Source organism: Ochlerotatus camptorhynchus, unplaced genomic scaffold (genome assembly GCF_037179485.1).
Source record: "Ochlerotatus camptorhynchus isolate MF236.1 unplaced genomic scaffold, CSIRO-AGI_Acam_v1.1 ptg000132l, whole genome shotgun sequence".
Taxonomy (NCBI): Eukaryota; Metazoa; Arthropoda; class Insecta; order Diptera; family Culicidae; genus Ochlerotatus; species Ochlerotatus camptorhynchus.
Genome location: NW_027040622.1, coordinates 932,106 through 959,125, shown reverse-complemented (window position 1 = coordinate 959,125; position 27,020 = coordinate 932,106). Strand labels below are relative to the sequence as shown.

The window sequence follows — 27,020 nt, the reverse complement described above, 5'->3', positions numbered from 1 at the left end:
AATGGTTGCATGCAGGGTTGCTTCCACTCACTTGCTATAGATGAGTGATTTTCAGAGTTTTGAATTCGTTAGATGTTGTAATGGAGATTTGTGTTAATAGATGCGGGAGGAGATTGAAGGGCGGGTGTTTGACGCATAGAGCTTATCAATTTCGCTTTCAGAGTGTCTCAGTCAGCGGTTTTATGATTCGTGAGCGCTCGTGATTCGTAGAATCGTTGATTGTGACTGCAAGTGGATTTGGCGGGTTTTGTGTGTCGGACGCTAATAGGTTAAGGTATTGCCGAAGCCGACATTTCCCCTAGAGAATAAAAAAAACGAATATTGATTGGCGAAATTTCTTGCTCAAATTTTTCCAACGCAATCAATCATATAAATTCGAGATTTTTTTACTTTTTCTAGCGTCCTCGAGAAAACTTTACGAAGTGTCTCTGGTTAATTGACATGGTCATGTGGTATTCAGTCATTGCGAGAATTTGTATGTACCACTTCAATACTGCTACGCATTTGACGACAAACGTTTGGTTGCTGGGTACATCATCAAAAAGCTTGGGAGGTGATGTGGCTGGGAGAAAGGCGAGCGAACGTTCAATGAAAATTAACTCTTAAACAACAATAATATAATTTATGGTGATCCTAAAAAGGACCGTTTTGTCGTAATGGTTGAGTAATGCTGAGCTATTAGGGTGTTCAACGCGGATGAAGCTGGCGAGCTGTATGTTGTTTGGAGCAAGGGTGACGCGCTTGGCATAGATGACCCGCAGCGACTCATGAAGAAACTGATTTTGATCCATAGCGGTGTGGCTTCTTCCTCCTTCTATGGATGCTCATGTGGGTTCTGCAGCTCGCTGCTTGCAGACTGGCTTTCGTTGTGCTGCTGCTGCAGCTGATACCGACGACCAGACACCACCACACACGGTGATTGAATGAGCACCGTTCAGTGAGACAGAATCAAATTCGATTTTTAAATCTGTGTTAGGGAATGCGCTGTTTGCAGGCAAACGGTGATAATTTTGATCACCATTGCAACAGTTGGACATTTGTGTATTTTTCAATAGTGACCTATTGAAAATAAATAAAGTGTTCATTTTACCAGATTGGTAGACAAATTTTCAATCGTTTGGCTTGTTTAGAATTAAAATCCATCTGATATTGACAGAGTTATATGTGATCAAAACCTGACCTCTTTTCGTAATGCGGTCGATTTTGGTTTTTTGAAATTGCACCCCCACTATGTTGCCGAAAGATGTAATCCTACGTCAAAAGTGCCAGATTTTGCCGGCGCCGTTGGTTGAATCGTAAGCGTGAATGCTCTGTAACTCCAATGGATCTAGGTTTAATACAAGCCGAGGTCGTGAAGATATTCTGAGACAAAAAATCTCTCAGTTTCTTTTAAATCTTCCACAGAACTTTCTTTGTAATACTCCTGGGCTTCTCCACACATTCTCAATGGTTTTCACCTCATAATGACCATGTCATTACGACTTTTTTGAAAATTCACTCTTGAATTGCTATTGGATGACCGTTCGTTACCAGCCTGAACTTGCAAAACATTGTTGACACAATCAGGGTGCCTTCCTTTCATTTTGACTAAAAAAATGTTTTATGCAATTATGGAAAAATAAGATATTATGATGATATTTTGTATGTGTAAGTAATGAGAAAAGATTGTAAAGTTTGTGTTTCACACATCAATCCTGCAAATTTAGCTTTGACAGAGTCACAATGAGCGTTTTTCTGAGCGCCTCTTAGCGTGTGTGAGATAAATTACAAAATCGCTTATTGCGACTCTCATGTAGCAAAATTGGCAGGCATTATGTGTCAAACAGAAACTTAACAATCTTTTCTTGTTGTTTACATAATCAAAATTTTTTCATAAAATCTTATTATTCCATAATTTCTTAAAACATTTTTTAGTCAAAATCACCACATGGCTAAAATTAACATCATTACTTCCGGTCCTTTACTTCAATCAGCAAATTGTCAAGCTCAAACATTGCTCGTTCGATCGTGATCATGCTATCATTCACTGCCGCTCAAAGCAAGTCGGTCCCATTTGCGTTTTTGTCAAAAATGAGTTTTACAACGGAAATGGTAGCTAATCACCTATATTTTTTTTAATACTGGATAACTCATCAACTTTGTTTTGGAAAAGTTTGGAAAAACAGCCAAACGTCGTCGCATTACATAAGCAACAATGCTACGAAGCATGCTTAAAACGCACTTTTCTCGGCTTGCTGATTTGTGCTATGGGATGGACTTGCCATGAGTGGCAGTCCAGGTCTCCGCTCTTGGTAAAAAGTTTTAAAATCAGTAAAAAAAAATCACAAATTAAAAAAAATATTTCCTGAACTTGTTCAGACTTTTGTCAGTTAACCCCATTTGAGATATTAAAAAACTCAAAATTTGTTTATTTTATTGATTTCTAACGTGTAATGGTCATTTGAAATTTTTCGGACTTTTTCAGTTATTCAAAAACCTGGTAAAATTTTGCCGACATCGATGATCATCACGTCAACCAAACTATCAAGCGCGATCGAGGTCACACCGGGTAAGAAACGGTAATATGAGAGTATGCATTTTTTGTTATCAATAACGTAACTGCACCAATAGCAATATAACTAATCGTATGCGGGGTTTGATACTAATACGACTGCGACTGATCTGATCTGAACAGCACTCTGTTCTAATTCTGCATGTTCATCAAGTTTACCTTGGGGAACGTCTTGATCAAAAGAAAAGAGCGAATCAAAGCTTGCGTCTTAATCCGTCAGTGGTCCCACATTTATGGATCGTATTCATTTGATTAACACGAGAAATCGAATAACATTTTGTAGCGGTATTCTGATTAGATATTAAATTAATGTAGCATGAAGTTCAAATGCTACAAATGTTCACACTTGTATGCAACTGGTGAACTCATATCAAGAGTAAATTATCCCTGCATGAAATTTCACTCATTATTTTGTTCATCCGCTCATTAGGCGCGAAAGTTTTCTCATTTGAGGTGGCATGAAAGTTGATCCGTGGGATTGAGTATAATGTCCCAGTAGGATTACTTGTCGTCGGAAATTTAATAATAAGAAAAACACTTTAAGTTAAAGATTGGAATGAGCTAGACAGATGTGGGATACTTGGGAGGAAAAGAGATAGTATCTCTGATCGAATCGGAAGGTATTCGGAGATCGCCTTTTGATAAGATCGTTTGTTCGGTTTCCGGAACGAAGGCCAAGAATTGTTTTTCTGAGGAATCCCAAGTTCTTTCTCGTCCACTTTAATCCAACCCGTGGAAGAGGCAGGACTGTGAAGTTTTTTTGTATAGTTTCACGGTGTGTTTGTAGAGGTATATTTAAATGTGAGAAGTGTCCTTAAGTTCAGTGTAATTAATTGTTCGTTAATTCCTTTTGATTAGGTGTAGTTACTACTGAATAATGCGTGATTGCGGTACTGTGCGTGATTTAAGTTTCAACTAAAAGGTAAATGATTTGCTATGCGGTTTTGCAACAATGCGCTCATCAAGTGGTACAGCCGTTTGACAGCTTTTTGTCTCTAGTTTCGTCCCGCCTCCCGCTCGGCATACCGCGCCCCCTCGATATTACCACTACCCTGATCCCACGCGTCGGTATTAAAGGACCTAACTTCGGCCGGAGTTAGAAGGGAGCTGCGCCGTCAGGTGAGCATTTTCCCACCCACCGGGATATCACCACGAAACGCAGTTGGTGAATTAGCGAATCAAGACTCGCACCCATTTTGGTGAGTCTATTGTATTGACAGACGATGGTGAGGAGCAGTCGGTAAAGCAGAAGCGTGAGTAGAACCGTACAATGTTCGCATGCACGCATGAACTTCGACAGGACTTCCCTGAACTTCGGCAATAGTTGCATGAACTTCGGCAGGTTTTCTCTGAACTTCAGCAGGACTTCTCTGAAGTTCGGCAGGACTTCCCTGAAGTTCAGCAAGACTTCCCGGACCTTCGACAGGCCGTCCCTGAACTTCGGCAGGACTTCTCTGAACTTCATCAGGACAACCCTGATTTCCAAGAATTGAAATGGCAGAATTTCCCTGAACTACGGCAGGTCTTCCCTGAACTTTGGCAGGACTTTCCTGAAGTTCGGCAGGCCTTCCCTGAACTACGCCAAGACTTCCCTGAACTTCAGTAGGACTTTCCTGTCCTTGGAATCTTGGAATTATTATAACTTTACAATAATTTTGTATTTGTCAAAATTTCAATACTTCCCATTTTGCGAATTTGCAATGCTTGTTGGTATTGATGCATTTTGAATTTGGGTGTGGTTCAAACGGGTGCGGAGTCAGTATCAACGGAAAAGAATCAACTTTCACCTTAAATCTGGATGAAGCGCCAGTTATAAATAGCCATTTAGAAATCCGCACAGTTAGGTAGGGAATTAGAGAGAGTAAAGAGAAGAAGAGAAGGGTTCCCTTATAAAAATGTTTAAGTAATAAAATTTTCGTTCTATTAGTTTTTTTTTTTCTAAATAAATGTTTATAATTCTGCTAAATAATTGTTTTGATTGTTAGGTTAGAATTTCCCGTTCAATGAGTGCACTGGTCTGAAGAAGTTTCTCACGTTTCGTTCGTTGTTGTAGTTTCCGTTGTTTGGTTTTACTCCAAGTCGGACTGCTTGGGAATCTCAGTCCACCATTTCTGTCCTGAAGCGTGTAGATTTTGTGTTTGGGGAAGAGCTTGACCTGTGATGATACCAGGTCGTCCAGTGCATTCGCTCCGGTAGAAAGACGGTTTCTGGTTAGTTTTCATTCGGTTGGATTTAGTGTTTTCTTTTGAATCCCAAGTACTTAACGTCTACTAGCGCGTTCCAATCGTTTGCATTAGACTGAACTCGCCCTGGGGTTTTGAGTTTGCCGGGCATCCGAAAAGATAAGTGGTCTTCTATGGAGGTGGCGCTTAAGCCATTTGTTTGAACAATTGTTTATCTCCCAAAGCGCAAAAATTCGCTTCCAGAAATTTTCAGCAAAACTTAAGCAATACTCAATTATTAAAATTTCAAAATTTGAAAGAAGTATATTTTGGTATTTTCGGGATTTCTTCTTTTTAAGGGAGCATGTTTTTTTCTATGACTTTTTTTAATGCATTGATATGGCGTTTTGAAGACTTGACGTTTTTGGATAAGTTGTTTATCTTGATAAAATAAACAACTTTTCTGAAGTCGTCAAAACTCCACAGCATACTGTTTTTTAGTTAAATGCATTTAAAATTAAAACACTTATTTTCTCATTTTTTTCTGAAATTCCATGTAACTAGAAAACAGTAGGCTGTGGAGAATGAAGAATGAAGAAGAGTATTGCTTATTTTTTGCTGAACATTTTAGGTAGCGATTTTTTGCGCTTTGGGGGATGTTAAAGTTCAAAAATTTCTGTTTTTCATTTTTTCAACCATACCTTTAAAATTTAATACTTAAACAAGTATGTTTCTTAACAAATTTTCTTTATTTAATGCATTTGCATAAGAGAAAAATATAACATTATACGGTCGAAACAGAAGGATAACATGTTTATGCCGTTTTTTTTTCTTTAACTCCATAAAGCTCGGAAACAGTAGGCTGTGGAAATTTTACGTCTTTAAAAGAGTTGTTTATTTTGTCAAGATAAACAACTTTGCCAGAAACGTCAAGTCTCCAAAACGTCAGAGAAAGAAGTTAGATTGTGGCGTCATCTTTGTAGAAGAGTTTTGAACTATTTGTCTATGTCAAAAAGTGGTTCTTATTATGATGAGAAACTTCGCCGAAGTCACCAGTCACGAAAATACTTCGTTTCGGAGTTATTAATTTTGATCCACTAGATTGCATTCCTGACCCACATTGTGAAAAATTTCTGAATTTTAACTGACGCGTAAAATCAATTTTGAACTATAGTTGGCATGAACATCGATTTTTAGCTTACAAGATTGCATACAATATTGCAGATTTATGCGATATTGCCCTTAAATTTACATGAAATTACGCCAAACCAAGCGATAATAAAATGTGCGCTATATATCGCAGAAATTTACTTGAATTGTTCATACGGTGCAGTATGCAATGGTTCTAAAAGATAGGGAAGAAAAAATGACCTTTTGACTGTACGTTACAGTTTATTTTTTTTTAATAATTTTATAACCGGATTACCTAGGAAAAATTTATAAATACTCAAGTGCAATCATTATTCTCACATCGCCACATTTCCACAGTTCATAAAACTTGTGCAAGCCCATTCCTGCCGGATCATCATCTATAACGAGAGCTGATCCTCTGCTAGTTCCCATTCATCTTTCATTCATGAGTTTCATTCATACTGTGTGCGCGAATGCTCCTTTGCGTCACAAGCAACAAGCGACTCCAGCGAGCGACTTGACAGCCATTATCATTTTCATTTCGTACCGCTTTTATGTCCCTCTTAGCTCCTTTATTGGTACTGCAGTCGTCTCGTTTCATTTTTACGCCGATCGTGATGATCATCAAGAGTTTTGCACGAACAGGGGCGTGTGGGGACCGTGGAGCTCATATTGTAATAAATACTTGTGTATTAAACAAAACTGCTTGATTCAAAACGCACTATGAGTCGTTGGATCTTGCTTGGGGCAGGTCAAGGGTTTAATCCGAAAGGCAGGGAAAAGACTTTTGACGCCATGGTTTCATGACTTGTTCGTCTTCCCGAGCCAAAAAAAAAAAACTTGTCTGGCAGGATTATGACAGATTGATAAGCCTTGACGAGGGCTCAACGATTCCTGCTCTGGTGAAATCTTGATCTTCTTTTTCTTCGGTAGACAATCGGTCTACGGTTTACTGTCGTGATAAGTTAAATTGCCCAATGTTTCATCATCAGATAAGCTAGAGTGTATAATCTTTTTGCGTTGAAATGTGTGTCGAAATCTAGGTGGGATTAAAAATAATGTTTTATTACCGGATTTATTCCAAAAAAAAAAGAAATGATATGATTACTAAATGCCTTCCTTATCTTCTAGTTGATTTAGCGAGTACTACCAAAAAGATCCAAAATACGCTTAATAACTCTACCCCGCAGCGTCGTTGCACCGGTAGCCTTACGTAACCAACAGATATAGGTAGGTCGGTATATGCAAGACGTGATAAACGTGAGGGAGTTACTTAATCGTTTGGGTACACACAAGCGTCGTTACTCACCGTCAAATACGGTAGCCATCGTAGCACCGCAAAGATCTGCAGGATTCTTACAGCTACTCGCACATGATTCATTTTTCCTGCGTTTGGTGCCTGGCTGCTTGTTATCCGGTGTCACTGCAACTACTACTACTGCTACCGCCGGACTCTAGCTGGTTTCATTGGAACACATTGGGTGCTGTTTGCTTCGGATCAAATCTGAAATTGAACAAGATGAGAGCAATATTATTTAAGTTCATTTTTGTTTTGGTTCGGATTCGCAAACGCTCGGTAATTTTGCGGAGAAATGGACTGTGAAATATGGAAAGGTTACAAGTTCTAATCGGTTGGATCTTAAAAGCGGTGTGAGAGATTTGTGAAACGTCCCGTCGCTTCTTATTTGCTTATTTTTTAATTCTATCATCAGTTGCCACGCTTGTACAACATGTGTGCTGGATTTTGCCAGTACATTGTTTGCAACATGCGACTTCCGACGTGAGTCGTTCTTTGATCATGGCATTTTAACGTTTTGTTATACGAAAGTAAACTGTGAAGCACTACATTTGATGACACATATCATGTAGTTAGCATTTTCATGTTTAGCAGAGAACATTTAGGATACAGTAAGTCATAAAAAACGCTGTAGAAAATTACCTTTCGGGTATTTTCTCTTGAAAATTTGGGTAGAAGTAGCTTAAGCGTCCATAACACACAACATCGTATTGTCAATTTTCCTTACAATATTATCAATGCATAAATATTGACAACATCATCACAACGCATCACTATCCGAATGAATTGGTCCTTGACATTTGCATTATAGCTTTAGCTCTGAGTGTACACTGACATCAATCATTGGAAATGATTGCTCATGAGCGGGTATATTAAATACAGTTTAGCATAGATATGGTACCGATTCCCTGTAGCTAGACTAATGTCCAGTTGATCGCGGAACCAGTCACTTGCGTTCAACTAAGGTTGACTTTACTCCCTCAGTTTCACCGTACACATCCTTGGCGACTTTCCAATCTAGCCGATGACAATTACGACCATTATAGTCTCACTTCCAATCACATCTGCAGCTCACCATATTTCTGCTAGTCACTCACAACGCGCTGTGTGTATCTGCAACAAAGTCCCATTTCCGACACATGTTTGACATTTGACAGCATTCTTGTTCCCCAGAAGTCATTAAGTGTGGCCATCACTTCCAACCGTTCGTTGCTATGTCGTAATTGTTGTTTTTGTAGTGTCCAAACCAAGTACATGCCCATCATAAATCCTCTATCGCGCCACAGATGCAATTGAACCGAACGTGCGCCCTGAAGTCGATGATGGCGTTGTCGTGATACGCGATATGATTACAACCGATACACACCCTAGGTAGTTAGGACTCGTGCACAATGTCATTTTTCCTCGGACACTTATCATTCAACGGCGGCATCCGTAGAAGCTGCATTTACCTTGTATGTAGTTAACAACAGATACATACACACCAGCAAAGTGGCACCATGCTGGTTTCACTGAAAAGTACCAACTTGTGTAGTGAGTAGTAATTAACACACTCGTTACAGCGCCCCCACATGGAGGTTAGATTCCTGTCAGCAGAGCAAACGCCACTTCGATCGCTTATCAGGTGTCGAAGTCACTTTGTGGTACACTTCTACTGCGATTGCCATTGACAAGGTAGTGACCTTTATGATGATTGATTTCAATGTTACGCTTTGATCTTTCCTTGGTCGATGATTGATGACGCCGATAATGCCCTAAGTGGTGCTTCAAATAATCAAAACCCATTTCGCGGGGCGGTATCTAATTGTGTAACACCCAGCAGCAAAAATAAGCATCTGCATGTGCGGGTGCAAAAACCCGTTCCAGATCGTCACTCCACCATTAGACACTGTTTTACATATTCTAATAATAAACCCTCACATATATGTAGAGCGCTCCCTCGCACGGGAAACCAAACTCACGTCACAAATTATGACGCGCCAAATCAAGCGCCCCTCTCGGCAAACATATAGGCCTCCATAGATACGCATATGAATACGGATAAAAGGAATAAACTCACCTAAATAACAAAACGACTTCAAGAACATAAAAACACATGTTACTGTTACAAGTGGACGACGACGACGACGGTGCGTGGAGTGTGGTGCAAGCATAGATGACGACGACGACGACGCCAAGATGGAAGGGTTTTAAATCAAAACAGTCGCACAGTGTGTGACTGCCTCGGAGTCTCCCTGGAGCAGCAGCCGCCTGACTGAGCGTATGTTTATTTATGCTTCAGATTTATGCCTCTGTTTCTTTGAGGGATTTTCAGATTGTCTTGTTTGTGGTGTTATATTCCCCAGTTTTTTAAGGTTAAGCACATACATCACCTACTGGCGGTTGTTGCGAGTATTTGGTTTCCTCGTCTACCTTTGATGTGCAGTGGTGGACAATTTTGGTGGTTGGTTTGGTTTGAAGAGTGTGGAATGGATGGATTTAATTAAAGAGTTCAAACAAAGGGTTTCATCCAGTTCAATCTTGTTGTGCGATAGGAAGAAGTGGTAGTTAACAGCGGATTCTAAACTTAGGCAACCAGCACAATAGAACATTTGTCGCAAAATGGAAGAGGTTACTACTATGTCACTTTTTTTGTAACATTCAAGATGCCCAATTGTCCCAGAGGCAGAGCAAGCTCAATGACCTAGCCGAACGCTCCTATGCGGTGGATGTCACGGTCAACGTTAACAAGACCAAATCGTTGAATGTCCCCGCGGACAACCCTTCCAACTCTACCGGTAGCAGAGCAAGCAGTGAAGAAAGTTTAAAGTTTCCAATATCTTTTTTTTTCCTTGGTTTGTGTTCCGTCGATCATGTTTTCCGTGCTGAGCATCAATGCAACCGACGCCAGGGAGGCAGCACCTACACCTGGACCCTACCTTTCGAACCATCAACTCATGAACCGGGGACCAACGGCTTTACTTCCCTTCCGAAGAAAGGCATGATCAGAGATGTTATGCCTCAGAACATCCCGGCGGCGCCGACTGGGATTGAACCCAGGCCTGCTGGGGTGAGAGACAATCATGCTTACTACTACATCACCGGCGTTACTAATTTCAAATATCTTGGCAGCCAGCATATCGTCAGACAACGCGACAAAGACAGACATAGTTGCACGAATCAAAAAGGCCAAGACTGAAGTTTTCTCAACAACATTCGGTACCGCCCCAGCCACGGTTCAATCTGAAACGACGCTTCCCAAATTCATAGCTGATTATGCAGCCCATAAACACTGCAACCTGGTTGGTGACTTAGTTCTTCGATTGGTTGTCGGATCTCCTTGCAACGAACTCGTCAACGGAGCAAACATTTTGCAATTGCTCCACACAACCCATTTGAAATTCACTCGATGTTTGCGCGACTTCCCCATATACACGGCACAGTGGTCCAGGATTGGAATTTAGCAATACAAAAGTCCATAGTACTTTTGTTTTAGAATTTAGGCGTTTGGTGTCTTGAGTGAAGTTTTTCTATTTAAAATTATCCTTCTTTTGGTGCCTTCAAACATTAAAGTGACCGTTTAATTTTTGAAATTCAAAAACTAACTTTCTTATTTAAAAAGTAGAAAGGTCTGTACCTAGGGGCACGAATGGAAGCTTGACGTAGGACCACTAGTAGACGGAACAAATGTGAAGAGCATTTAGTTCTTTTAATTAACCGTTCATCTATTATCTTAACTCTTTCCATTTTTGAATTGTAGGTGTACTGGAATTTACGTATCCTCGGTATCCTAAGAAGTGACCATCATTCTATAGCCTTTTTCCCTAAGAAACGCACACATATGCAGTATTGGTTTGTTTACAATCTGGTCTAATAATGTCAGTAGAAAGAATTGCCAAAAACTGTTTTGAAACGCTTTTGCAAAGCTCCAATCGTCCCTAGGGAGAGTGACTATCGTAGGCAACATCTTTTTCTTTGGCAACCTTTCTATTTGAACTGCGTGTTAAACAGCTGTGCTTTCATCGGCAACTCGAAATCAGCAGCATTTTGTAGTGCGCGTGTTTCACATCAAGAAAACCCTGCTAGATTACTTTTTCTCAATGGTAAAAATATAAGAAAATTGAAGCTGAAAGCCTGAAGAAAGGTTTGGATGCATTCAACGAAGTGTTTTCATAAGAAAATCCAGTGAAATTAGCGTTTCAATTTGGGTTGCCGAAAATAGTCTGTCATGCCGAAGCCGTCATTTTTCCTACCAAATTTGCAGTATTTATTTTTTTCAAAGAGATAATTGATGAAGAGAATCGATCAAAATCACTTGCAACCCTGCTTCCAAGTTTGGTTACACGATTACAACTCTGGAGAGCATTTTGTATGGTCGCTGGGGGGCGTGTGGTTCTGAATATGGCGATGAGTGTGCAAAATGTTACACAATTTCATCCTCCCTTTTCGCACACGCCCGAAGATCGGAGGCGAATGCCACTTCGAATTGTTTCGTCTACTAACGACTCTCTAATGACAGTGTTGGGGAAAGCAGCAATGCTACATCAACATGTTTCGTGTAGAAACGATTATCTGCCGACTGTGTTAGGGAAGCAGCATATCCATGTACCTAATTAGTGGATTTGTTAGTTATTTCGACGCTTTTGGGTAATGCATGACATTTACCACTTTTTCAATAGTTTCTTGTTAAAAATCAACAGTCGGCAGCATTGCTATCGATGTATGGAAATATTTCTGATCGATTTTTGATAAAATTATTGAAATTGGTCCAGAGGCAGCTGAGTTATTAACGTTCTAAATCTTTCATAATTTCGTTACATGTTCTATTTTCAGTTTTCGCAGTGTTCCCCATATAGAAATCACAGACGTAGTCCTATGTCAAAAAAAAAGACACACGTTCAGAGAAGTTGCTGGCGGTATTTTCTGGCAGTATTCCCGTCATTTTAGTTTCCATCTCCAGGCTCCTGTAGCAATATATTTTTCCCTATCTTTTACTGCGGCGTTAGTTTTAGAGACCCGCCAACCTTGCTTCCACAAATTCAACCAGGTTATTCAATGTCCTTTTCAATATAAGGATATCCGCTAAGGCTTTGTATGCAATTTTTAGTTGCAATTGTGCAGACATTTTCACAAATCGAACTAATAACAATAACCTCGTGTTTTGTAACCAGACTGCTATGTTAAACACGTGCTGAAACCGCTGACATAAGCAGACAACTATTTAACTGTTGTTAAATAGTTGTCTGCTTACGTAAATCCACCCGAACATTGCAGTAGGTCCAATGTAACATAGAAAGATTCTCTTCGTCGATTTTCGCTTTGCATCCACACAGCGATGTTAAGTCATTTTAGCTGTTTACAACGCGCAGTGCGATAAAAGTAGTTATTATCTACCATCTCTTACCAAAAACAGGACAACTAACGGTTTGGTGGCCAATGTGTGGGTGCAAAGAGCACCCAATGCTTCTCCGTGCAGTGTGCTGAACATTCAGCACTATCGCAGGGACACGTAGTCAGCCATGATGAGCGTTGCGAGGACAACGAACTGGACACTGCATTCTCGTGTCATTCAATCTCCAACCACCGTGCGCAGATTCCGGCAGATTCCTTTCCAGCTGATGGTCAGTCATTTACAGCCAAGTTATTAACAAACGAGAAAGCCGACGAAGAGAATCTGTCAATGTTACATTGGACCTAATGCAATGTTCGGGTTGATTTACGTTGCGTTGGAAACGCGCGTAAAAAAGCATGTACCGTTAATATGACCGCATTTAATCGCAACACTTTTCGGGTTGACCTTGCTCCAACGTCATTCAGCGTATAGAATAAAGAAAACCAAATAGATATTAGGAAACAGATCGCAGAACATAACGAAAGAAGAACATAAGCTTATTATCGGAACGCTCTTTCGGAGCACTGATAGAGTTATATTATAAATAACCTGAATTCAGACGAGAGAAGAAGGAGAAGAAGAACAAGACGAGAAATAAGGAAAAAAAAGTACACTAAGCAAAGGATTAGAATTGCTAACACATTAAATTTTGCCGTTTGGTTGGTCCTCTGAAAACTTATAAACTTAATTTACAATTTACAATTTTACATAAAAGGGTATCAGAAACACTTTTGTAGTTTTGCAAGACACACGTTTTTCTTTTAAAATATCGTTTCTTCCTCTATTTTAGAAGGAGTTATTACCAAATTTAATTGCCAAAGTGAATGAACTTGAATAAGTTTAACTTGAGATAAAGAAAAAACGTATCTCCAGTTTTCCCATATAATATGCACTAAAGTATGCCCTTTCAACAGATGGCTAAAACTGTCTGTACGTTTACCTCATTTTGCGTGGTTGACATTTGTTCTAAAGTTTTTCGAAGACAGTTTTTACGAAACATTTGAAATAAAAAAGTTAGAGCTTGAGCTTGATTGACCGCCCACGGTTGCTATTCTGTTATTGCCAGATCAGCTGTAATTACACAGAGAACCAATAGACGATGCTTGGGACTAGCAATCATCCTCAATGTGTAAAAACTGGTGATCTTAAATTAGGCAATACAAGCGCCGGCCGCGCCCGAACACAGGTCAAGAAAGGAATGGGAAGGATTGGGTTGACATGACACTCGCTTTGATGGAAGCCGAGAACACCTCTGCACTTCCACGAGGAATCACTGGGATGTTGGATAAGAGGATTGGGTTTGCAGCAGGGTTCGTTTTGGTAAACGATAAGCTGAATTGATGTCCTAACGATCATATAACGCGAAGGAGCTTGGGACTAAACCCACGGTCTTCTGCTCAGTAAGCAAAAACGTTTGCCACTAGGCAGACGAGCACCTTTTTGATCACCGAGTTGCTGTTATTACCATGTAGTCATATTAACAAATAAAACGATTGACGAATCTTGAATATGGAAGGGCCTGAGATTAGACTCATGATGTTCTGCTCAGTAAGCAAAAACGGTTGCTCTAAGGCCACCGAGCCCCTCATATCACATAATACCGTTGCTAAAATTTTTGTATCCATTCAAACCCGGAACCAACGACAACAACGAGTTTCGCAAAATACACGATACACAAGCGATTTTACCATAAATCTCTTTGATATGTAAGGACCTGGGACCGCATTTTTCTGCTCAGTAAGCAGGCCACTGTAACCGACGATCTTTCAAATCCGAAAACTAAAAACTTCATTAAGTTCCACTTTCACGCGACGTTCAATGACAGGGTCCTATCCAGGAAAAATCCTATATGAAAAATCCAAATCTGGCCAACGTCCACCCTAAACCTAAACCTGCTCTAATCCACCTGAAATGACTAACGAATGGAAGACTTTGACTACCCAGCCATGCAATAGTCTCATTCCGTGCCTTATGGCAACTTGATGATTCTATTGCGCTCATCTTTTGGCACCACCCAGGGGAGACTTGGTCCTGTACCCAATGCTTAACTTATCTCCATTCCACTCAGCTACTCACAATTTCTCGTGATATAGTGGGCGGAATATTATTATATGAAACAATTCAATGCAGACGTCTTTCCAAATTTGGCAGATCGACAGGTAATCGGTGAGTTAGCACGATAGTTGCTATTCAACAACTCGACAACGTCCCATCGTCAACGCCTGCTATGAGAATTTCCCATTGCAGACGCCAACGAAATGACGTCATCGAGCTATCGATCAACTACCCTGGTTATCGCCTGGTACCTTATAGCACGATGCTAGGAGGCGAACCGGAAGAATCGATGAGCTACCTCCCCCCATTTGAAATAAAAAAGTTAGAGCTGAAAAACTGATTTTTTTGGGGGCACCCTAACGCAGTTCAGAAAAAAATCTGTAAAATGAAAACAGTAAGAGATACAAAAAATCTTTTTTAACAAAGTTACTTGAAATTAACTCACCAGCAACTTGTCTGAACAATGTGTGTCTTTAATTTTTTTTTAAATAAGAAAGTTAGTGTATGGATTTCAAAAAAAATAAAGGATCACCCTAATGTTTGAAGGCACCAAAAGAAGAATAAATTTTATGAAGAAAAACTTTACTGAAAACACCAAACGCCTAAATCCTAAAACAAAAGTACTATGGACTTTTGTCTTGCTAAATTCCAATCCTGGACCACTGTGCACTGCAACCAAGTTGGCACACTTATAGCGAATTTGTTTACTATCGAATTTGTTTACTTGTCAGTGCAAACCTCAACCCGAGCTAAGTTACAAAAACAAACGTTTACACTGACGTTTGACAGATAACAAGTAGACCCAATCTTGATACCTGCAGGTTGTAATTGAATCAAAAACAAATTCGCTATTAGACTCCGCCTACCTTAAATCAACCGGCTTTGCTTTTACTTCCACCGATTCACCAACTGTCATTTTTGTCTTACAACCACACACGATACTATCGAGCATCAACCCAACCTGGTTGTCAACCAGATTGCAGTGTCTATGGGATCTATAATGGGCGTAACCTGGTTTGACGAGGAGTGATTGATTGAATTGAATCGAATTTTGCGGAAATTCGGATCCGTAAGCAAAATGTAAGAACTTAATGTGATCTGTACGGAATTCTACGGATTTATTAAGTTATAACATAAACTAATTTGACCTCAAAGAAATATGACATCACTGAGTGTCAGACGGTTTTAGACGAGAAGAAAGTTGCGCGGGCAATGATCAATGGCGTAAATAATGGGGCGACCTAGACCTTGAGCAGGCCCACTCAAGAGAATTTAAAATTTAAAAATAAATAAATACCGGAGTATATTTTTTTGCTTTTGAAGTTTTGGGAAGAAGTTTTCTGACTTTCAGAATAATACCATAGAGGTAACTCTATGACCAGAAGGTCCCGAAGAAACGTGCTCAACTTTTTGGCTCAGCTCTGGAACTCTCTTCGGTCCCAAGCTAATCGATGCACCCCTCGAAACATAGGAAATTCAACGAGCCCCTAATTTTATCTGTCAAACTTTCATAGCGAATCAAAATAAACATAGTGTAATACTAGAATTTCCACAAGAATGGGGTATGTTAATCGATGTATTTGGGACCGATAGGCTAGTCAAGTGTGAGCCAATTTAAAATCGTTAGTTTTCACCAGTTGATAGTACTGAATAAACCGTTTAATTTTCAATGATTTGAAAAATATCAAGAGAACTTTATTGAAGTCACATTGGAAATTCTTGGACATTACCTAAGTTCTACAAAACTTATACTCTGTACTTCTTAAATTCAATTCCATGAACTCAACTAAAGCTTCCTGAACTTCTTCTCGTTGATTTAACTTCTCAGGCTCAACTATTTATTTTTTCTCCTTGAATTGTTGTCCGTCGATGTTGTTTTCCGTGCTGAGCACCAATGCTCCCGACGCCAGGGAGGTAGTTCCCACACCCATCAACTCACGAACCGGGGACCAACGGCTTTATTTCCCTTCCCGAAGGAAGGCGTGATCAGAGATGTTATGCCTCAGAAAATCCCGGCGGCGCCAACTGGATTGAACCCAGGCCTGCTGGGGTGAGAGATAATCACGCTTACCATTGCATTACCGGCCTTGCTTAACCCCTGAGCCTGTATGAAGTTCCCTAAACTTGTGGAAAGTTCTGCAAATTGCTGGAAAGTTGTGTCTACTTCAGCGAATTTTTCTGAACCTATTAGATTTTTTTTATAGCTTACACAAACTACAACTACATTTTCACCAAGATTACTGAACTTGTGTATGTTTTCTATGTCTCATTCCCTGTTCCCGGAATTTTGTCCAAGATCTCAGAACATCATGTTGAATTTCTTCAATACATATTTCTATCTACAAAAATCTCTGAATCACATGAAATTCTCGAAAATCTAGCCAAGCTTCTATGATGTTGCCTGAACTACTACATTATTACTAGCTCTTCAAAGAAGTTTAGCGAAGTATTCGATTTTTCATTGAATTCTCGCTGAACTACTAGAAATTCGTTACCTGTAAGCTTTCTGATTTTTAATAATGTCGTTTTTTTATGTTCACTGACGATCTTAAATAAAAGGAAATTTCATGCCATTCCCTAGACTATATTTTTTCTACATCTAAATTACATTTTTTAAGAAGTACCAAAGATAAAAAAGATCTCAGAATTTCAATAGAGTTTCCTGTAATAAAAGAAAGTTCCATTAACTTCATTGTGGTTCTCAAAGTTCTGCGCAAAGTAATCGTGAAACAGATACAGAAGAAGATTAGCGTGACTCTCCGGCGATAACAGGCAGGATTGCATGCCGGAAGATCTCATGCCCATACCACAGGTCAACGAATTGCAAGAGTCCCTCTATTTGATATTTATTGACTATGAAAAAGCTTTCGATCGACCCATTCATCAAACATTTGTGGGACGCAAAGGAGTCACGGATAAAATCGTTAACCTCATCGAAGTGCAGTACGAGGCTTTGACATGTAGAATCCTGCATTACGGAGCCTTGTTCGACCCTATCCGGGTAGTCGCAGGTGTGCGCCAAGGATGTATACTATCACCGCTACTGTTCCTCATCGTAATCGACTAGATCATGGGTAGGTGCAATTGACCGTGTACTGAAACTGTGGGCTACTTTGGCAGCGTATCACTATGGAGCACCTCAACGACTTCGATTTGGCTGATGATGTTGCACTATTAACTCAACAGCGCTCTGATATGAAGAGTAAGCTTAACGATCTAGCCGAACGCTCCACTGCTGAGACCCATCAATGTCAAGAAGACAAAATCATTGGATGTCAACACGGACAAACCCTTCAAACTTTATTGGAATCATCAATTCAAAACCAGAAATCTGTTGTTATACGCAAGCGAGACGTGGTGTGTATCAGCGGAAAGCACTCAAAAACTGCAGGTCTTCATCAACCGATCCCTGCGGTATATAATTCGTACCTGGTGGTCTCTCAACCCGATCTCGAATACTGCCCCCAGTGTGCTCCCCTTTCCGACATTGTGAACAATATTGTAAGTGCCATTCAATATGACCAACATGCCTACAAATCGGCAACCCGTCACAATGTCAAGCTATGTATTTTGCGAACGGTCAGCAAACAAAACCAAACAGAACGCCCTAATTTCGATACTTGGTGTACGATTCGACTATTGAAAACCCGTGACGTGATCTACTCTCGAGCGGATAAGGGAAACGCCTTGGTGATCATGGACAGGGAGGATTATGACTCACGTGTTCGTGATATGATTAGCTCCCGCCCATACGAAGAATGCAAATTCAAGAATGGCAAATCTAAAGATCCTCTCAATGCAATGATCGAGGAAGCAAATTTTGCACGGCACAATGAAGCGCGTCTGATGGGACAAGATAAGTTTGTCAGAAAGTTCAAAGTCCCCAATCCGATGGTGGCATTGCTATACTGTCTACCGAAGATCCACAAATATCCGGCTGGAATGAGACCCATTTCGTCAAATATCCGCACCCCACCGAGAAAATGGCAGCTTGGCTAGTGGACGAATTGAAAAACTACCCCATAACGCATGTAAAAAGCGTTAAAAATTCGGTAGATCTGGTTGAGCAGCTAAAAGGGCTCAAGTTGAGACGAGGTGAGCTATTGGTAACGTTTGATGTTGCAGCACTATTCCCAAGCGTACCAATCAGCGATGCTTTAAGTAGCCTGCGTCGGCATCTGGAACGTCGTCGAGCGCCACACAATAACATTGAGGCATATCTGCTTGTGGCTGAGGTATGCATGAACCAGATTTTTTTTTTCACTTTTAGATGGACATTTTATAAGCAAACGTTTGTTGCGGTACACACAATTAACTTAGACCATAACCGTCAGAAAAGCTTCCCATCTAAACGCATGGGAATCATCATTTCTAGAACAACAATTGAAATAGGCGGAACAACCAAACGTAAACAATGGCTTTTAACACAACATTCTCGAGAATTAAAACCCTTCCACACAAACTAACAATGCCATTCTATAAAGGAAGTTTCAAGATCAACAATTGAAAAGGCCTCAACTCCATTTTGTAAACAAACCTTGTAAGGCCTTTTTCTCGCGAACCGAAGTCCGCCAAAGGAAACCAACATAATGAAAAGGTAGGGGAAATTCTCCTCTACTCGTTATGGTTTAGGTTTGCGAATGTAGGTTTCGGTTTCTGAGAAAATGGCCTTACAATGTTCGTTTACAAAATGGAGTTGAGGCCATTTCAATTGGTGGTCTTGGTTTGCTCTATCAGATGATGGTATTAGATTGCTTGGATGTGCTTTGATTCTCGTGAAATTTTCGTTCAAAGCCATTGTTTACGTTTGGTTGTTCCGCCTATTTCAATTGTTGGTCTAGATTTATCACCAATACTGCTGAACCATTGATGAATGAAGATGACCCCCCCCCCCCATTATATCCTGCCTTTTCAAGCTGACAAATCTGAGAATCCAGTAGCTTTCTTCTCTTCTTATTGGACGTGTACGGAACAACGTATGAACATCAGGAGTAATCAGGCGGACATTGTCCCGTAGATGGGCAACATAACGCCCGAAACCGGTCGACAGAAAGGTAAAGTTTGATTTATTTAACGTTGTAAGAATGATAATTGTTGTTTCTTGTCTCGCGTCGCATGTTGTGAGTGTCGTGTAGTTTTTACGTTAGCACAAAACATAAAAGATAAGTGAACATCGTAGAAATGGATGAATCTTAGTTGAAATTGTGGGAGCAACATAGATCTTCAGAAAAATTCGTAGGAACAAGGAACTTGGAAAAGTTATTAAAACTGCGTAGAAGTGGAAAATTTATTTATGTTTGAGGAGCGCCTTATAAGTTAAGGGAACATTATTTAATTTCATGCAACTTCGCAGGAAATCAAAGAGAAACGTAGAAGTGCAGCGAATTTTGCAGAAGTTTTGCGAATTTCGTAGCATTTTGAGCTGCGTAAAACTTCAATTAAGTGTAAGGAATTCTGAAAAAATTCAGAGAGTTTGGAAGAAAATTTAAGCATAGTTCAATAAACTTCTAAGAACTTCAGGGATCCTCGCTTCAGTTAAGGGAACTCCAAAGCAGTTTGTCCGAGATCTTACTTCAAAAAATCTCCATGAACTTCTTGGGGGCTTAGGGAACTCCGTTAAATTTCAAGGAACTTTCTAGATGTTCAAGAACATTTGTAGATGTCTTTGATATCTTTACAGAAGTGCAGAGATGTTCAGACATCTTCGTAGAATTAAAAGATATGGGAAAAATATGGAATTTGAAGTGAATTCAGGGAACTTCGTAGAAGATGAGGAAATTTTGTAAAACTTGAGTTTTATAGATTTTCAGGAAACGTTGCATAAGTTTCAGAATATTCTTTCAGAAATTATTTCTAGACAGCAGGAAATATTCATAAGATCTCCACATAAATAGACGAAAATATTAGTAAAGTTCTCTGGATATTTTTCCAAGATTTCAGGTTGTTCAAGTTCTGAGGATCTTCAACTGTTTAAAATATTCTTTCAACACTGTTGGATGTTCAAGAAGTATTCAAAAGTTTTCCAGCTAATTGAATCTGATGCAATCTTGAACGATGAATCAAGATTTTATGAAAATGTTTGTACATTCTTTAAAGAAAAGATCCGTGCCTTGGTGATTTAGCTATATTGTTAAGAATTAGCACTCCAGCAGCTGAATTCTGGGCATAAATTTCAACGAAGAGATGGGAATTCGATGATGAAATGTTTGCCTGAAATTCAGCTGCAGGATAGTTTGAATGGCTTAGCATGTAAAAAAAAATCCGTGTTTTTAGTGTTTTTAAAACTAAATATTAATGAGAAAGTTCAAGTAGATGGATTTAAGTTCTATAGAAGTCAATCGATTGGAAATTTCTATGAAATCCTATGAATCTGCTAGAATGAACTTTTTAACAATTTTCAAAAGGTTACTATTAAAAATTACCCAAATTTCAACCTGTTGCAATGGCGATCAAAATTATCACCGATTGCCTGCAAAAAGTACTTTCCCTAACACAGATTTCAAAATCGAATTCCATCTGGTCTCGCTAAACGGTGCTTATTCAATCACCGTGTGTGGTGGTATCCGATCGGTCATCAGCAGCAGCAGCAGTGCTTTCGGCACGTGGCATTGAACATTGTTCTCCAGTACACAATGAAAGGCTGCCCGAAAGCAGCTAGCTGTAGCCCACATGAGCGGATTCAGTAGCTCTTCGTGAGTCACTGTGAGCCATCTAAACCAAGCACGTCACCCTCGTTTCAAACAACATACAGCTCACCAGCCTCATCCGTGTTAAACACCCTCAAAACGGTTCATTTCAGGTCCACCATAAATTATTGTTATTTAAGAGTTAATTTTCATTGAACGTTCACTCGCCTTGCTGCCAGCCACATCATCCCCAAAGCTCTTTGATAATATATCCAGCAATCAAATGCGTAACAGTATTGAAGTGGTACTTAAAAATTCTCGCAATAACTGAATACCCATGACCTTGTCAATTAACCAGAAAAACTTCGAATTAAGGTAAGGTTTTCTTTAAGACGCTGGAAAAAAAAAACAGAATAATCACGAATATCTTGCGAATGGAAAATTTTTGGCAAGAAATTCCTCCAATCAAATTTATCTTTTTTCATTATCTATTGAATAAGTCAAAAATTCCGTGCGTTTCGAGCACGAATATGCGTAATTTTGTCATCAGAAAATGAGGCGTTTCCGTGATGGGAAAAACTGGTTTCCCTAACACAGTCGCCGAATATTGATACCAAGCACGTAATCCTACGTCAAATATAGGGTCGTGTCCTGGATTTAAGCTCTTACTTTTTTTCACAATTTCTTTCACATAAGCTTTTTTGCAGGGCTCATATGCAGCGGTAATCCTCATCATAATAGCACAGACAAACAGACGTAACTCTTCTTTGTGTATCTTCGTTCACGCATTTAACGGTTGATTTGAATATTATCAGTTTCGCGAACTACTCGCCGCAGCGCTGGCATCGGATCACTTTGACGTTTTTATACATTCTATAGAACTTTCATGCAATATTGTTTGCGAGTTAGGAAGCAAGCTTGTTTTCCGCGAGAAGCCTGAAAGATGTCGCTACTGAGGTCCTATGTTTTGAGATACTATGTTTTCAAGAAAAACTTTTTCAAAGAGTTACGTCTGTTTGTCTGTGATAATAGGTTATATTATTGGTCACAACGGAAATGTTTTCCTTCGATCATGTTTTCCGCTTTGAGTGCCAATGCTACCGATGCCAGAAAGTTAACTCCCACATCATGACCATACCTATCGACCCATCAATTCATGGACCGGGGACAAACGGCTTTACTTCCCTTTCGAGGCGTGATCAGAGATTTTATGCCCCAGAAAATCCCGGGGGTGCCGACTGGGATTTAATCCAGGCCTTTAGGTGTGAGAGGCATTTAAGCTTACCACTGCACCACCGGCGCCGCTAAACTTGACGCCATTTGATTGAATAGCATTTTCACGAGTTTTTAAGAAAATTCGTTGTGCCCAAATGTTGTTCTTGAAACTTTCGAAACCCAAAAAATTAGATTTTCTAAAGAAACGCTCCCAAAAGGTTAAATTTTATACTCAGAACCCTACTCACCGCGACCATTTAACCTAAAAATCATACTCCCTAATAAAGAGCGCGATCCGTCGAACTGCTCAAACGAGCTCTATTTATGGCGAAATAGATCATTTTCTTGGAATTCTGCGCGCACCCAACAAAGGTATCCGATCTACCAACAGCGCTGCCGCACCGACCGGTCCGAACCTTCGATGCCATTAAACCTACTGATGGAAACTGTCATTAAATGGTCGTATAATTATATGAATTATTAATAATGTGCAGGGAATACGATTATGGCAGGTGGTGAAGTATCCGTTCGTGGAACCGATGATCGTCACATTGATTGGACGACGGATGTCGGTTTGCATAAGATCTCTGACATTTGCAGCGACTCAGTGTAAGGCCATTCGCTAAATGTTACTAATTTGAGGCAAAGTGTTTAAAATTCCATACCGTCCATATTTGGCTAAAAGCACAGCGATTCAATCCGTTTCGGGGTGATTCTAATGATTGGCAATGCGGTGGAGTCAGGTCTCTTCAGTATTGAATTGCTATATCGTGTTCTAGATTATTGATCGGTTGATCGGCGACAGAATGGAATTGAAAGTAAGGTACTAGGTACTAGGAAGATTCGCTAATTGAAGTAGAATCGCTCAGAAATATTTATATTTTCACATTCAGTCATTACTGTAAGAGTGCAACCCGTTCCACTGAACGGTCGTTTATTTCATTGATTTACAATCATAACACTTCTGATCTGCTCGCACTAAAGAGAGTGATTCCGAAAACTGAATTCAAATCGACATCCAGAAAACATCAGCTTCGAAAATGACTCAATCCTCACCGAAAGCCGCTTAGCCGTTCCCCTCTGGAACAGGTCGAGAGTTTTCCCTATCTCGGCATTAATTTATTAAACTTATTGCGGTTTAAATTGCTTCTGCTGCAGCAACGAACACAAAGAAGCTGGAACAGAGCCAAAGAGGAAGACAATTAAAACGTTACATAACTCTGTCTTAATTGTTTACTAAATGTTTCGGCGGTTCAAAATGGGACTTAATAAATTGTTGGGACTGTATTCGTTCTTCGAGATGCTAATTCAGTGACAGTTTGTTATGAATCATTCGACCGTTAGATTTAATGTGTCGATTCCAGAATTGCTTTCATGCTTTCTCGCTTGAAGCCTATAAAGCAAACAGTTTACTAATACTCATTTCCGGTATTCACAAGCGATTGCGTCCATATTAGTAACAATTAGCGAATCTAAATCGATAACGAGTTGCGAAGCTGTTAATCCGATTATCACTTCATAAAACGTTGCTTGCTGAGCTGCTGGTGCAAGATGCTAAGGGGTGATGCAAATTAGTTGCTTTTTCTTCCCATCGTCGCGTTGATAGTCTGAGCGAATAGCAGTTAATAGTGAGCTGTGATTGCCTGAAGCGAAATCAAGCTCTCTGGCAACGCGTGATAACTGATAGCTATTAAAGTGGTACTGATTTCCATCTTTTCGCCATAATACGACACACTGCGTTGCTGTTGATGCTGATTTGCTCCTACCTGCCAGTTTGAGTTGTGTGAGTTGCCCTGGAAGCTTGACATTCTTGTAAAACAAACTCATGCTTGTGGCAGTCACGATTTTTATCATGGAGGTTATGAAAATTCATTCACTGTTTGCATTTGCTGTCACTCCCAATTGATTGCGGTGATAAGTAATGGACATGACGCTTGACCGTATTTATTGGATGGGCTCAGTCACTCACTCATGTACAGTCAGGAATCCTTATTGCCGGATCCGGGCTATTCACGAATAAGGACACCCACAGCTTATGGGATTTTCACTAATAGGAGCTGTGGTGGATTATCTCATTTGTTTCAATATATAGAGCTATACTGTCTTGGACAAAGTTGTTGTACTGGGATAGACCAACAAGCCTGTGTCATTGGATTAGGGTTTAATTGGGAACTACGCCGGTAGAGGCGCTTCACTTTTATATTACTTATGCCGGGCGCTATAATATATGGATCTTAGGTCCAACATAGAATATTTCGTGATCCTGGCCTCATAGAAAGTTGCTGCCTTCAGCAACGTTGTTCAAGTGACCAAGTCCTTTCGGTTGGTGGTCATATTATTTCAGAACTCTCTCACTACGCGGCGCTAGTGTGCACATGAACTTCCTTAATATGTTATGTCTCGAAAGCTTGTCCATAAAAGAAGTTGCTGTGCAATGTGAGGACAGGAACCGGAAAAAGGAAAATGTGTAGAGGCCAGAAATCGATTTCGGACGCCATTTTAAAATCCAAAATGACGACCATCGGTTCAAGAAAAACTGTCAAATACCCTACAATATGGGTATTTCTGAAAAAGAGACAACGTATAGAGGCCGGAAATCGATGCCAGACGCCATTTTCGAAACCACGATGGTGGTCATGAGTTCAAGAAAAAATTTAACATACGCTACAATATGGGTATTTTCGGAAAGGGGATGACGGGTAGAGGTTGGAAATCGATGCTAGACGTCATTTGTAATCCAAGATGGTGGCCATTGGTTCAAGAAAAACTGTCAAATACCCTACAATTTGGGTATTTCCGGATAGGGGATGACTTGTAGAGACAAGAAATCGATGCCAGACGGCATTTTGTAATCCAAGATGATGACCATTAGTTCAATAAAAACTGTCAAATTGCCTACAATATAGGCATTTTCGGAAAGGGGACGACGTGTTGACATGCTTGGCATTCACAGTTCTAGTCGTGAACTGCTCATTTGCTTATAACTTTACACAGAGTTGACGAAACATAGTTCTTTTTGAAGCAGTAGATAAAATAGAGTTTAAGCTTGTTACAGATACATAAAACAAAGTAGATTTTAATTCAAGTAATAAACTGTATTTGATTTTGCGTTGCAAAAATGAAGTGAGAAATGCTCGCTGCACATCTCGGACTTTAAGAATAAAAATTCATTAGTGTTGATTCAAATGTTAAGATTTATCTACTTTTTGCTTATCTATAGTAAGTTTTGATCCTTATCTATCAATTACTTTAAAGAAAAACAAATTTCAACAACTGAGTGAAAAGTTATTAACAAATGAGCAGTTGGGGTGTACAACTGTATATGTCAAGCATGCGTGTAGAGGCCAGATATCGATTCCAGATGACATTTTGAAATCGAAGATGACAATAATCGGTTCAAGAAAAACTGTCAAATACTCTACAATATGGGTATTTCCAGAAAGGGAACGACGTGTAGAGGCCATAAACTTTCTAGCTGGCCGTAGCAACACTAGTGCTGCCCAGTGAAATAATTATCAACTAATTTGATCGTCATCCAGAAGGTCTTGGCCACCTGAAAAACCTTCCCGAAAATAATAATTCCCCAGATGACCAGGTAAGCCCATTAGCTCACTCGGTAAAAGCGCACCTACAATGCAAGACCAGGAGGAGGTGGTTGGGTACGATTTCTGGTCTGGTCCAGGAAATTTTCGGGTTGGAAAATTTCTCGACTTCCCTGGGCATAGAGTATGATTGTACTTGCCATACAATTATACCAATGCAAAAATGGTACAGACATCGAAAGCACTCAATATTAATAACTGTGGAAGTGCATCTAGAACACTATGTTGAGAGCACGCAATAAGCTAATATGCGATAAGCAATACGCTTGAAATACGAGGAAGAAGAAGAAGAAGTGTGCTGGTGAGCTTATTCTTACTAATTCTAATTTTATAGTGCTACTACTGCCTACTATGTACTTGGATTTCTCCTCGCAATTATTGCAAAGTTTCTTCGGAACTATCGTGAAAATTTTCCTAATAATGCACCACAAGTTTTATTTTATAGTCTCTTGGAATTTTCTCTAAAATTGTTTTTTGTTATTGTCTTCAAATTCCTTTGGAATTCTGTTCAAAATCCTCAAGAAACTTCATCAACATGCCTGACTCGTGAAAAACTTCCAATTCAAAAAACTACAAGGGACAGCCCTATGGGGTTGAACGCAATTGTGACGTATGACTACGTGGTGCTATATAATAAATCTTATTTGTTAACTGCAACACGAGCTTGTGTTTTGTGTAGAAATAGGAATTTGAGCGGAGTTTTCTCTGTTTATCTTCTTTAGTATGACGCGCTTGACATAAATGACGACTCACGAAGAGCTACTGTACGGCTTCTCCCTCCTTCTATGCATGCTCATGTTGGCTGCACGTTGGGTACTGTAGAACATCATCACTCACCACGCGGTGAATAAATAAACACCGTTTGGTGAGGCCGGATGGAATTTAACTTTGTAATCTCTGTTAGGGAAATCGGTTTTCGCACGCAATCGGTGATAATTTTAACTGTCATTGCAACACTTGCACATTCGTGCAATTTTCAATAGTGAGATTTTGAAAAATGGTGAATTATT

At 39.8% G+C, this 27,020-nt stretch overlaps 1 protein-coding gene across 1 annotated transcript in view; it reads right to left on the bottom strand.

The window, feature by feature from the left end:
• The window catches only part of LOC135700315 (uncharacterized), a 178,274-nt gene that overhangs the window by 98,108 nt on the left and 53,146 nt on the right, over positions 1-27,020 (bottom strand). The window contains exon 2 of the mRNA XM_065220790.1: positions 7,154-7,348. Within this exon, the coding sequence (XP_065076862.1) occupies positions 7,154-7,225 (72 nt within the window). The 5' untranslated portion in view covers positions 7,226-7,348. The remainder of the gene's footprint in view (positions 1-7,153; positions 7,349-27,020) is intronic.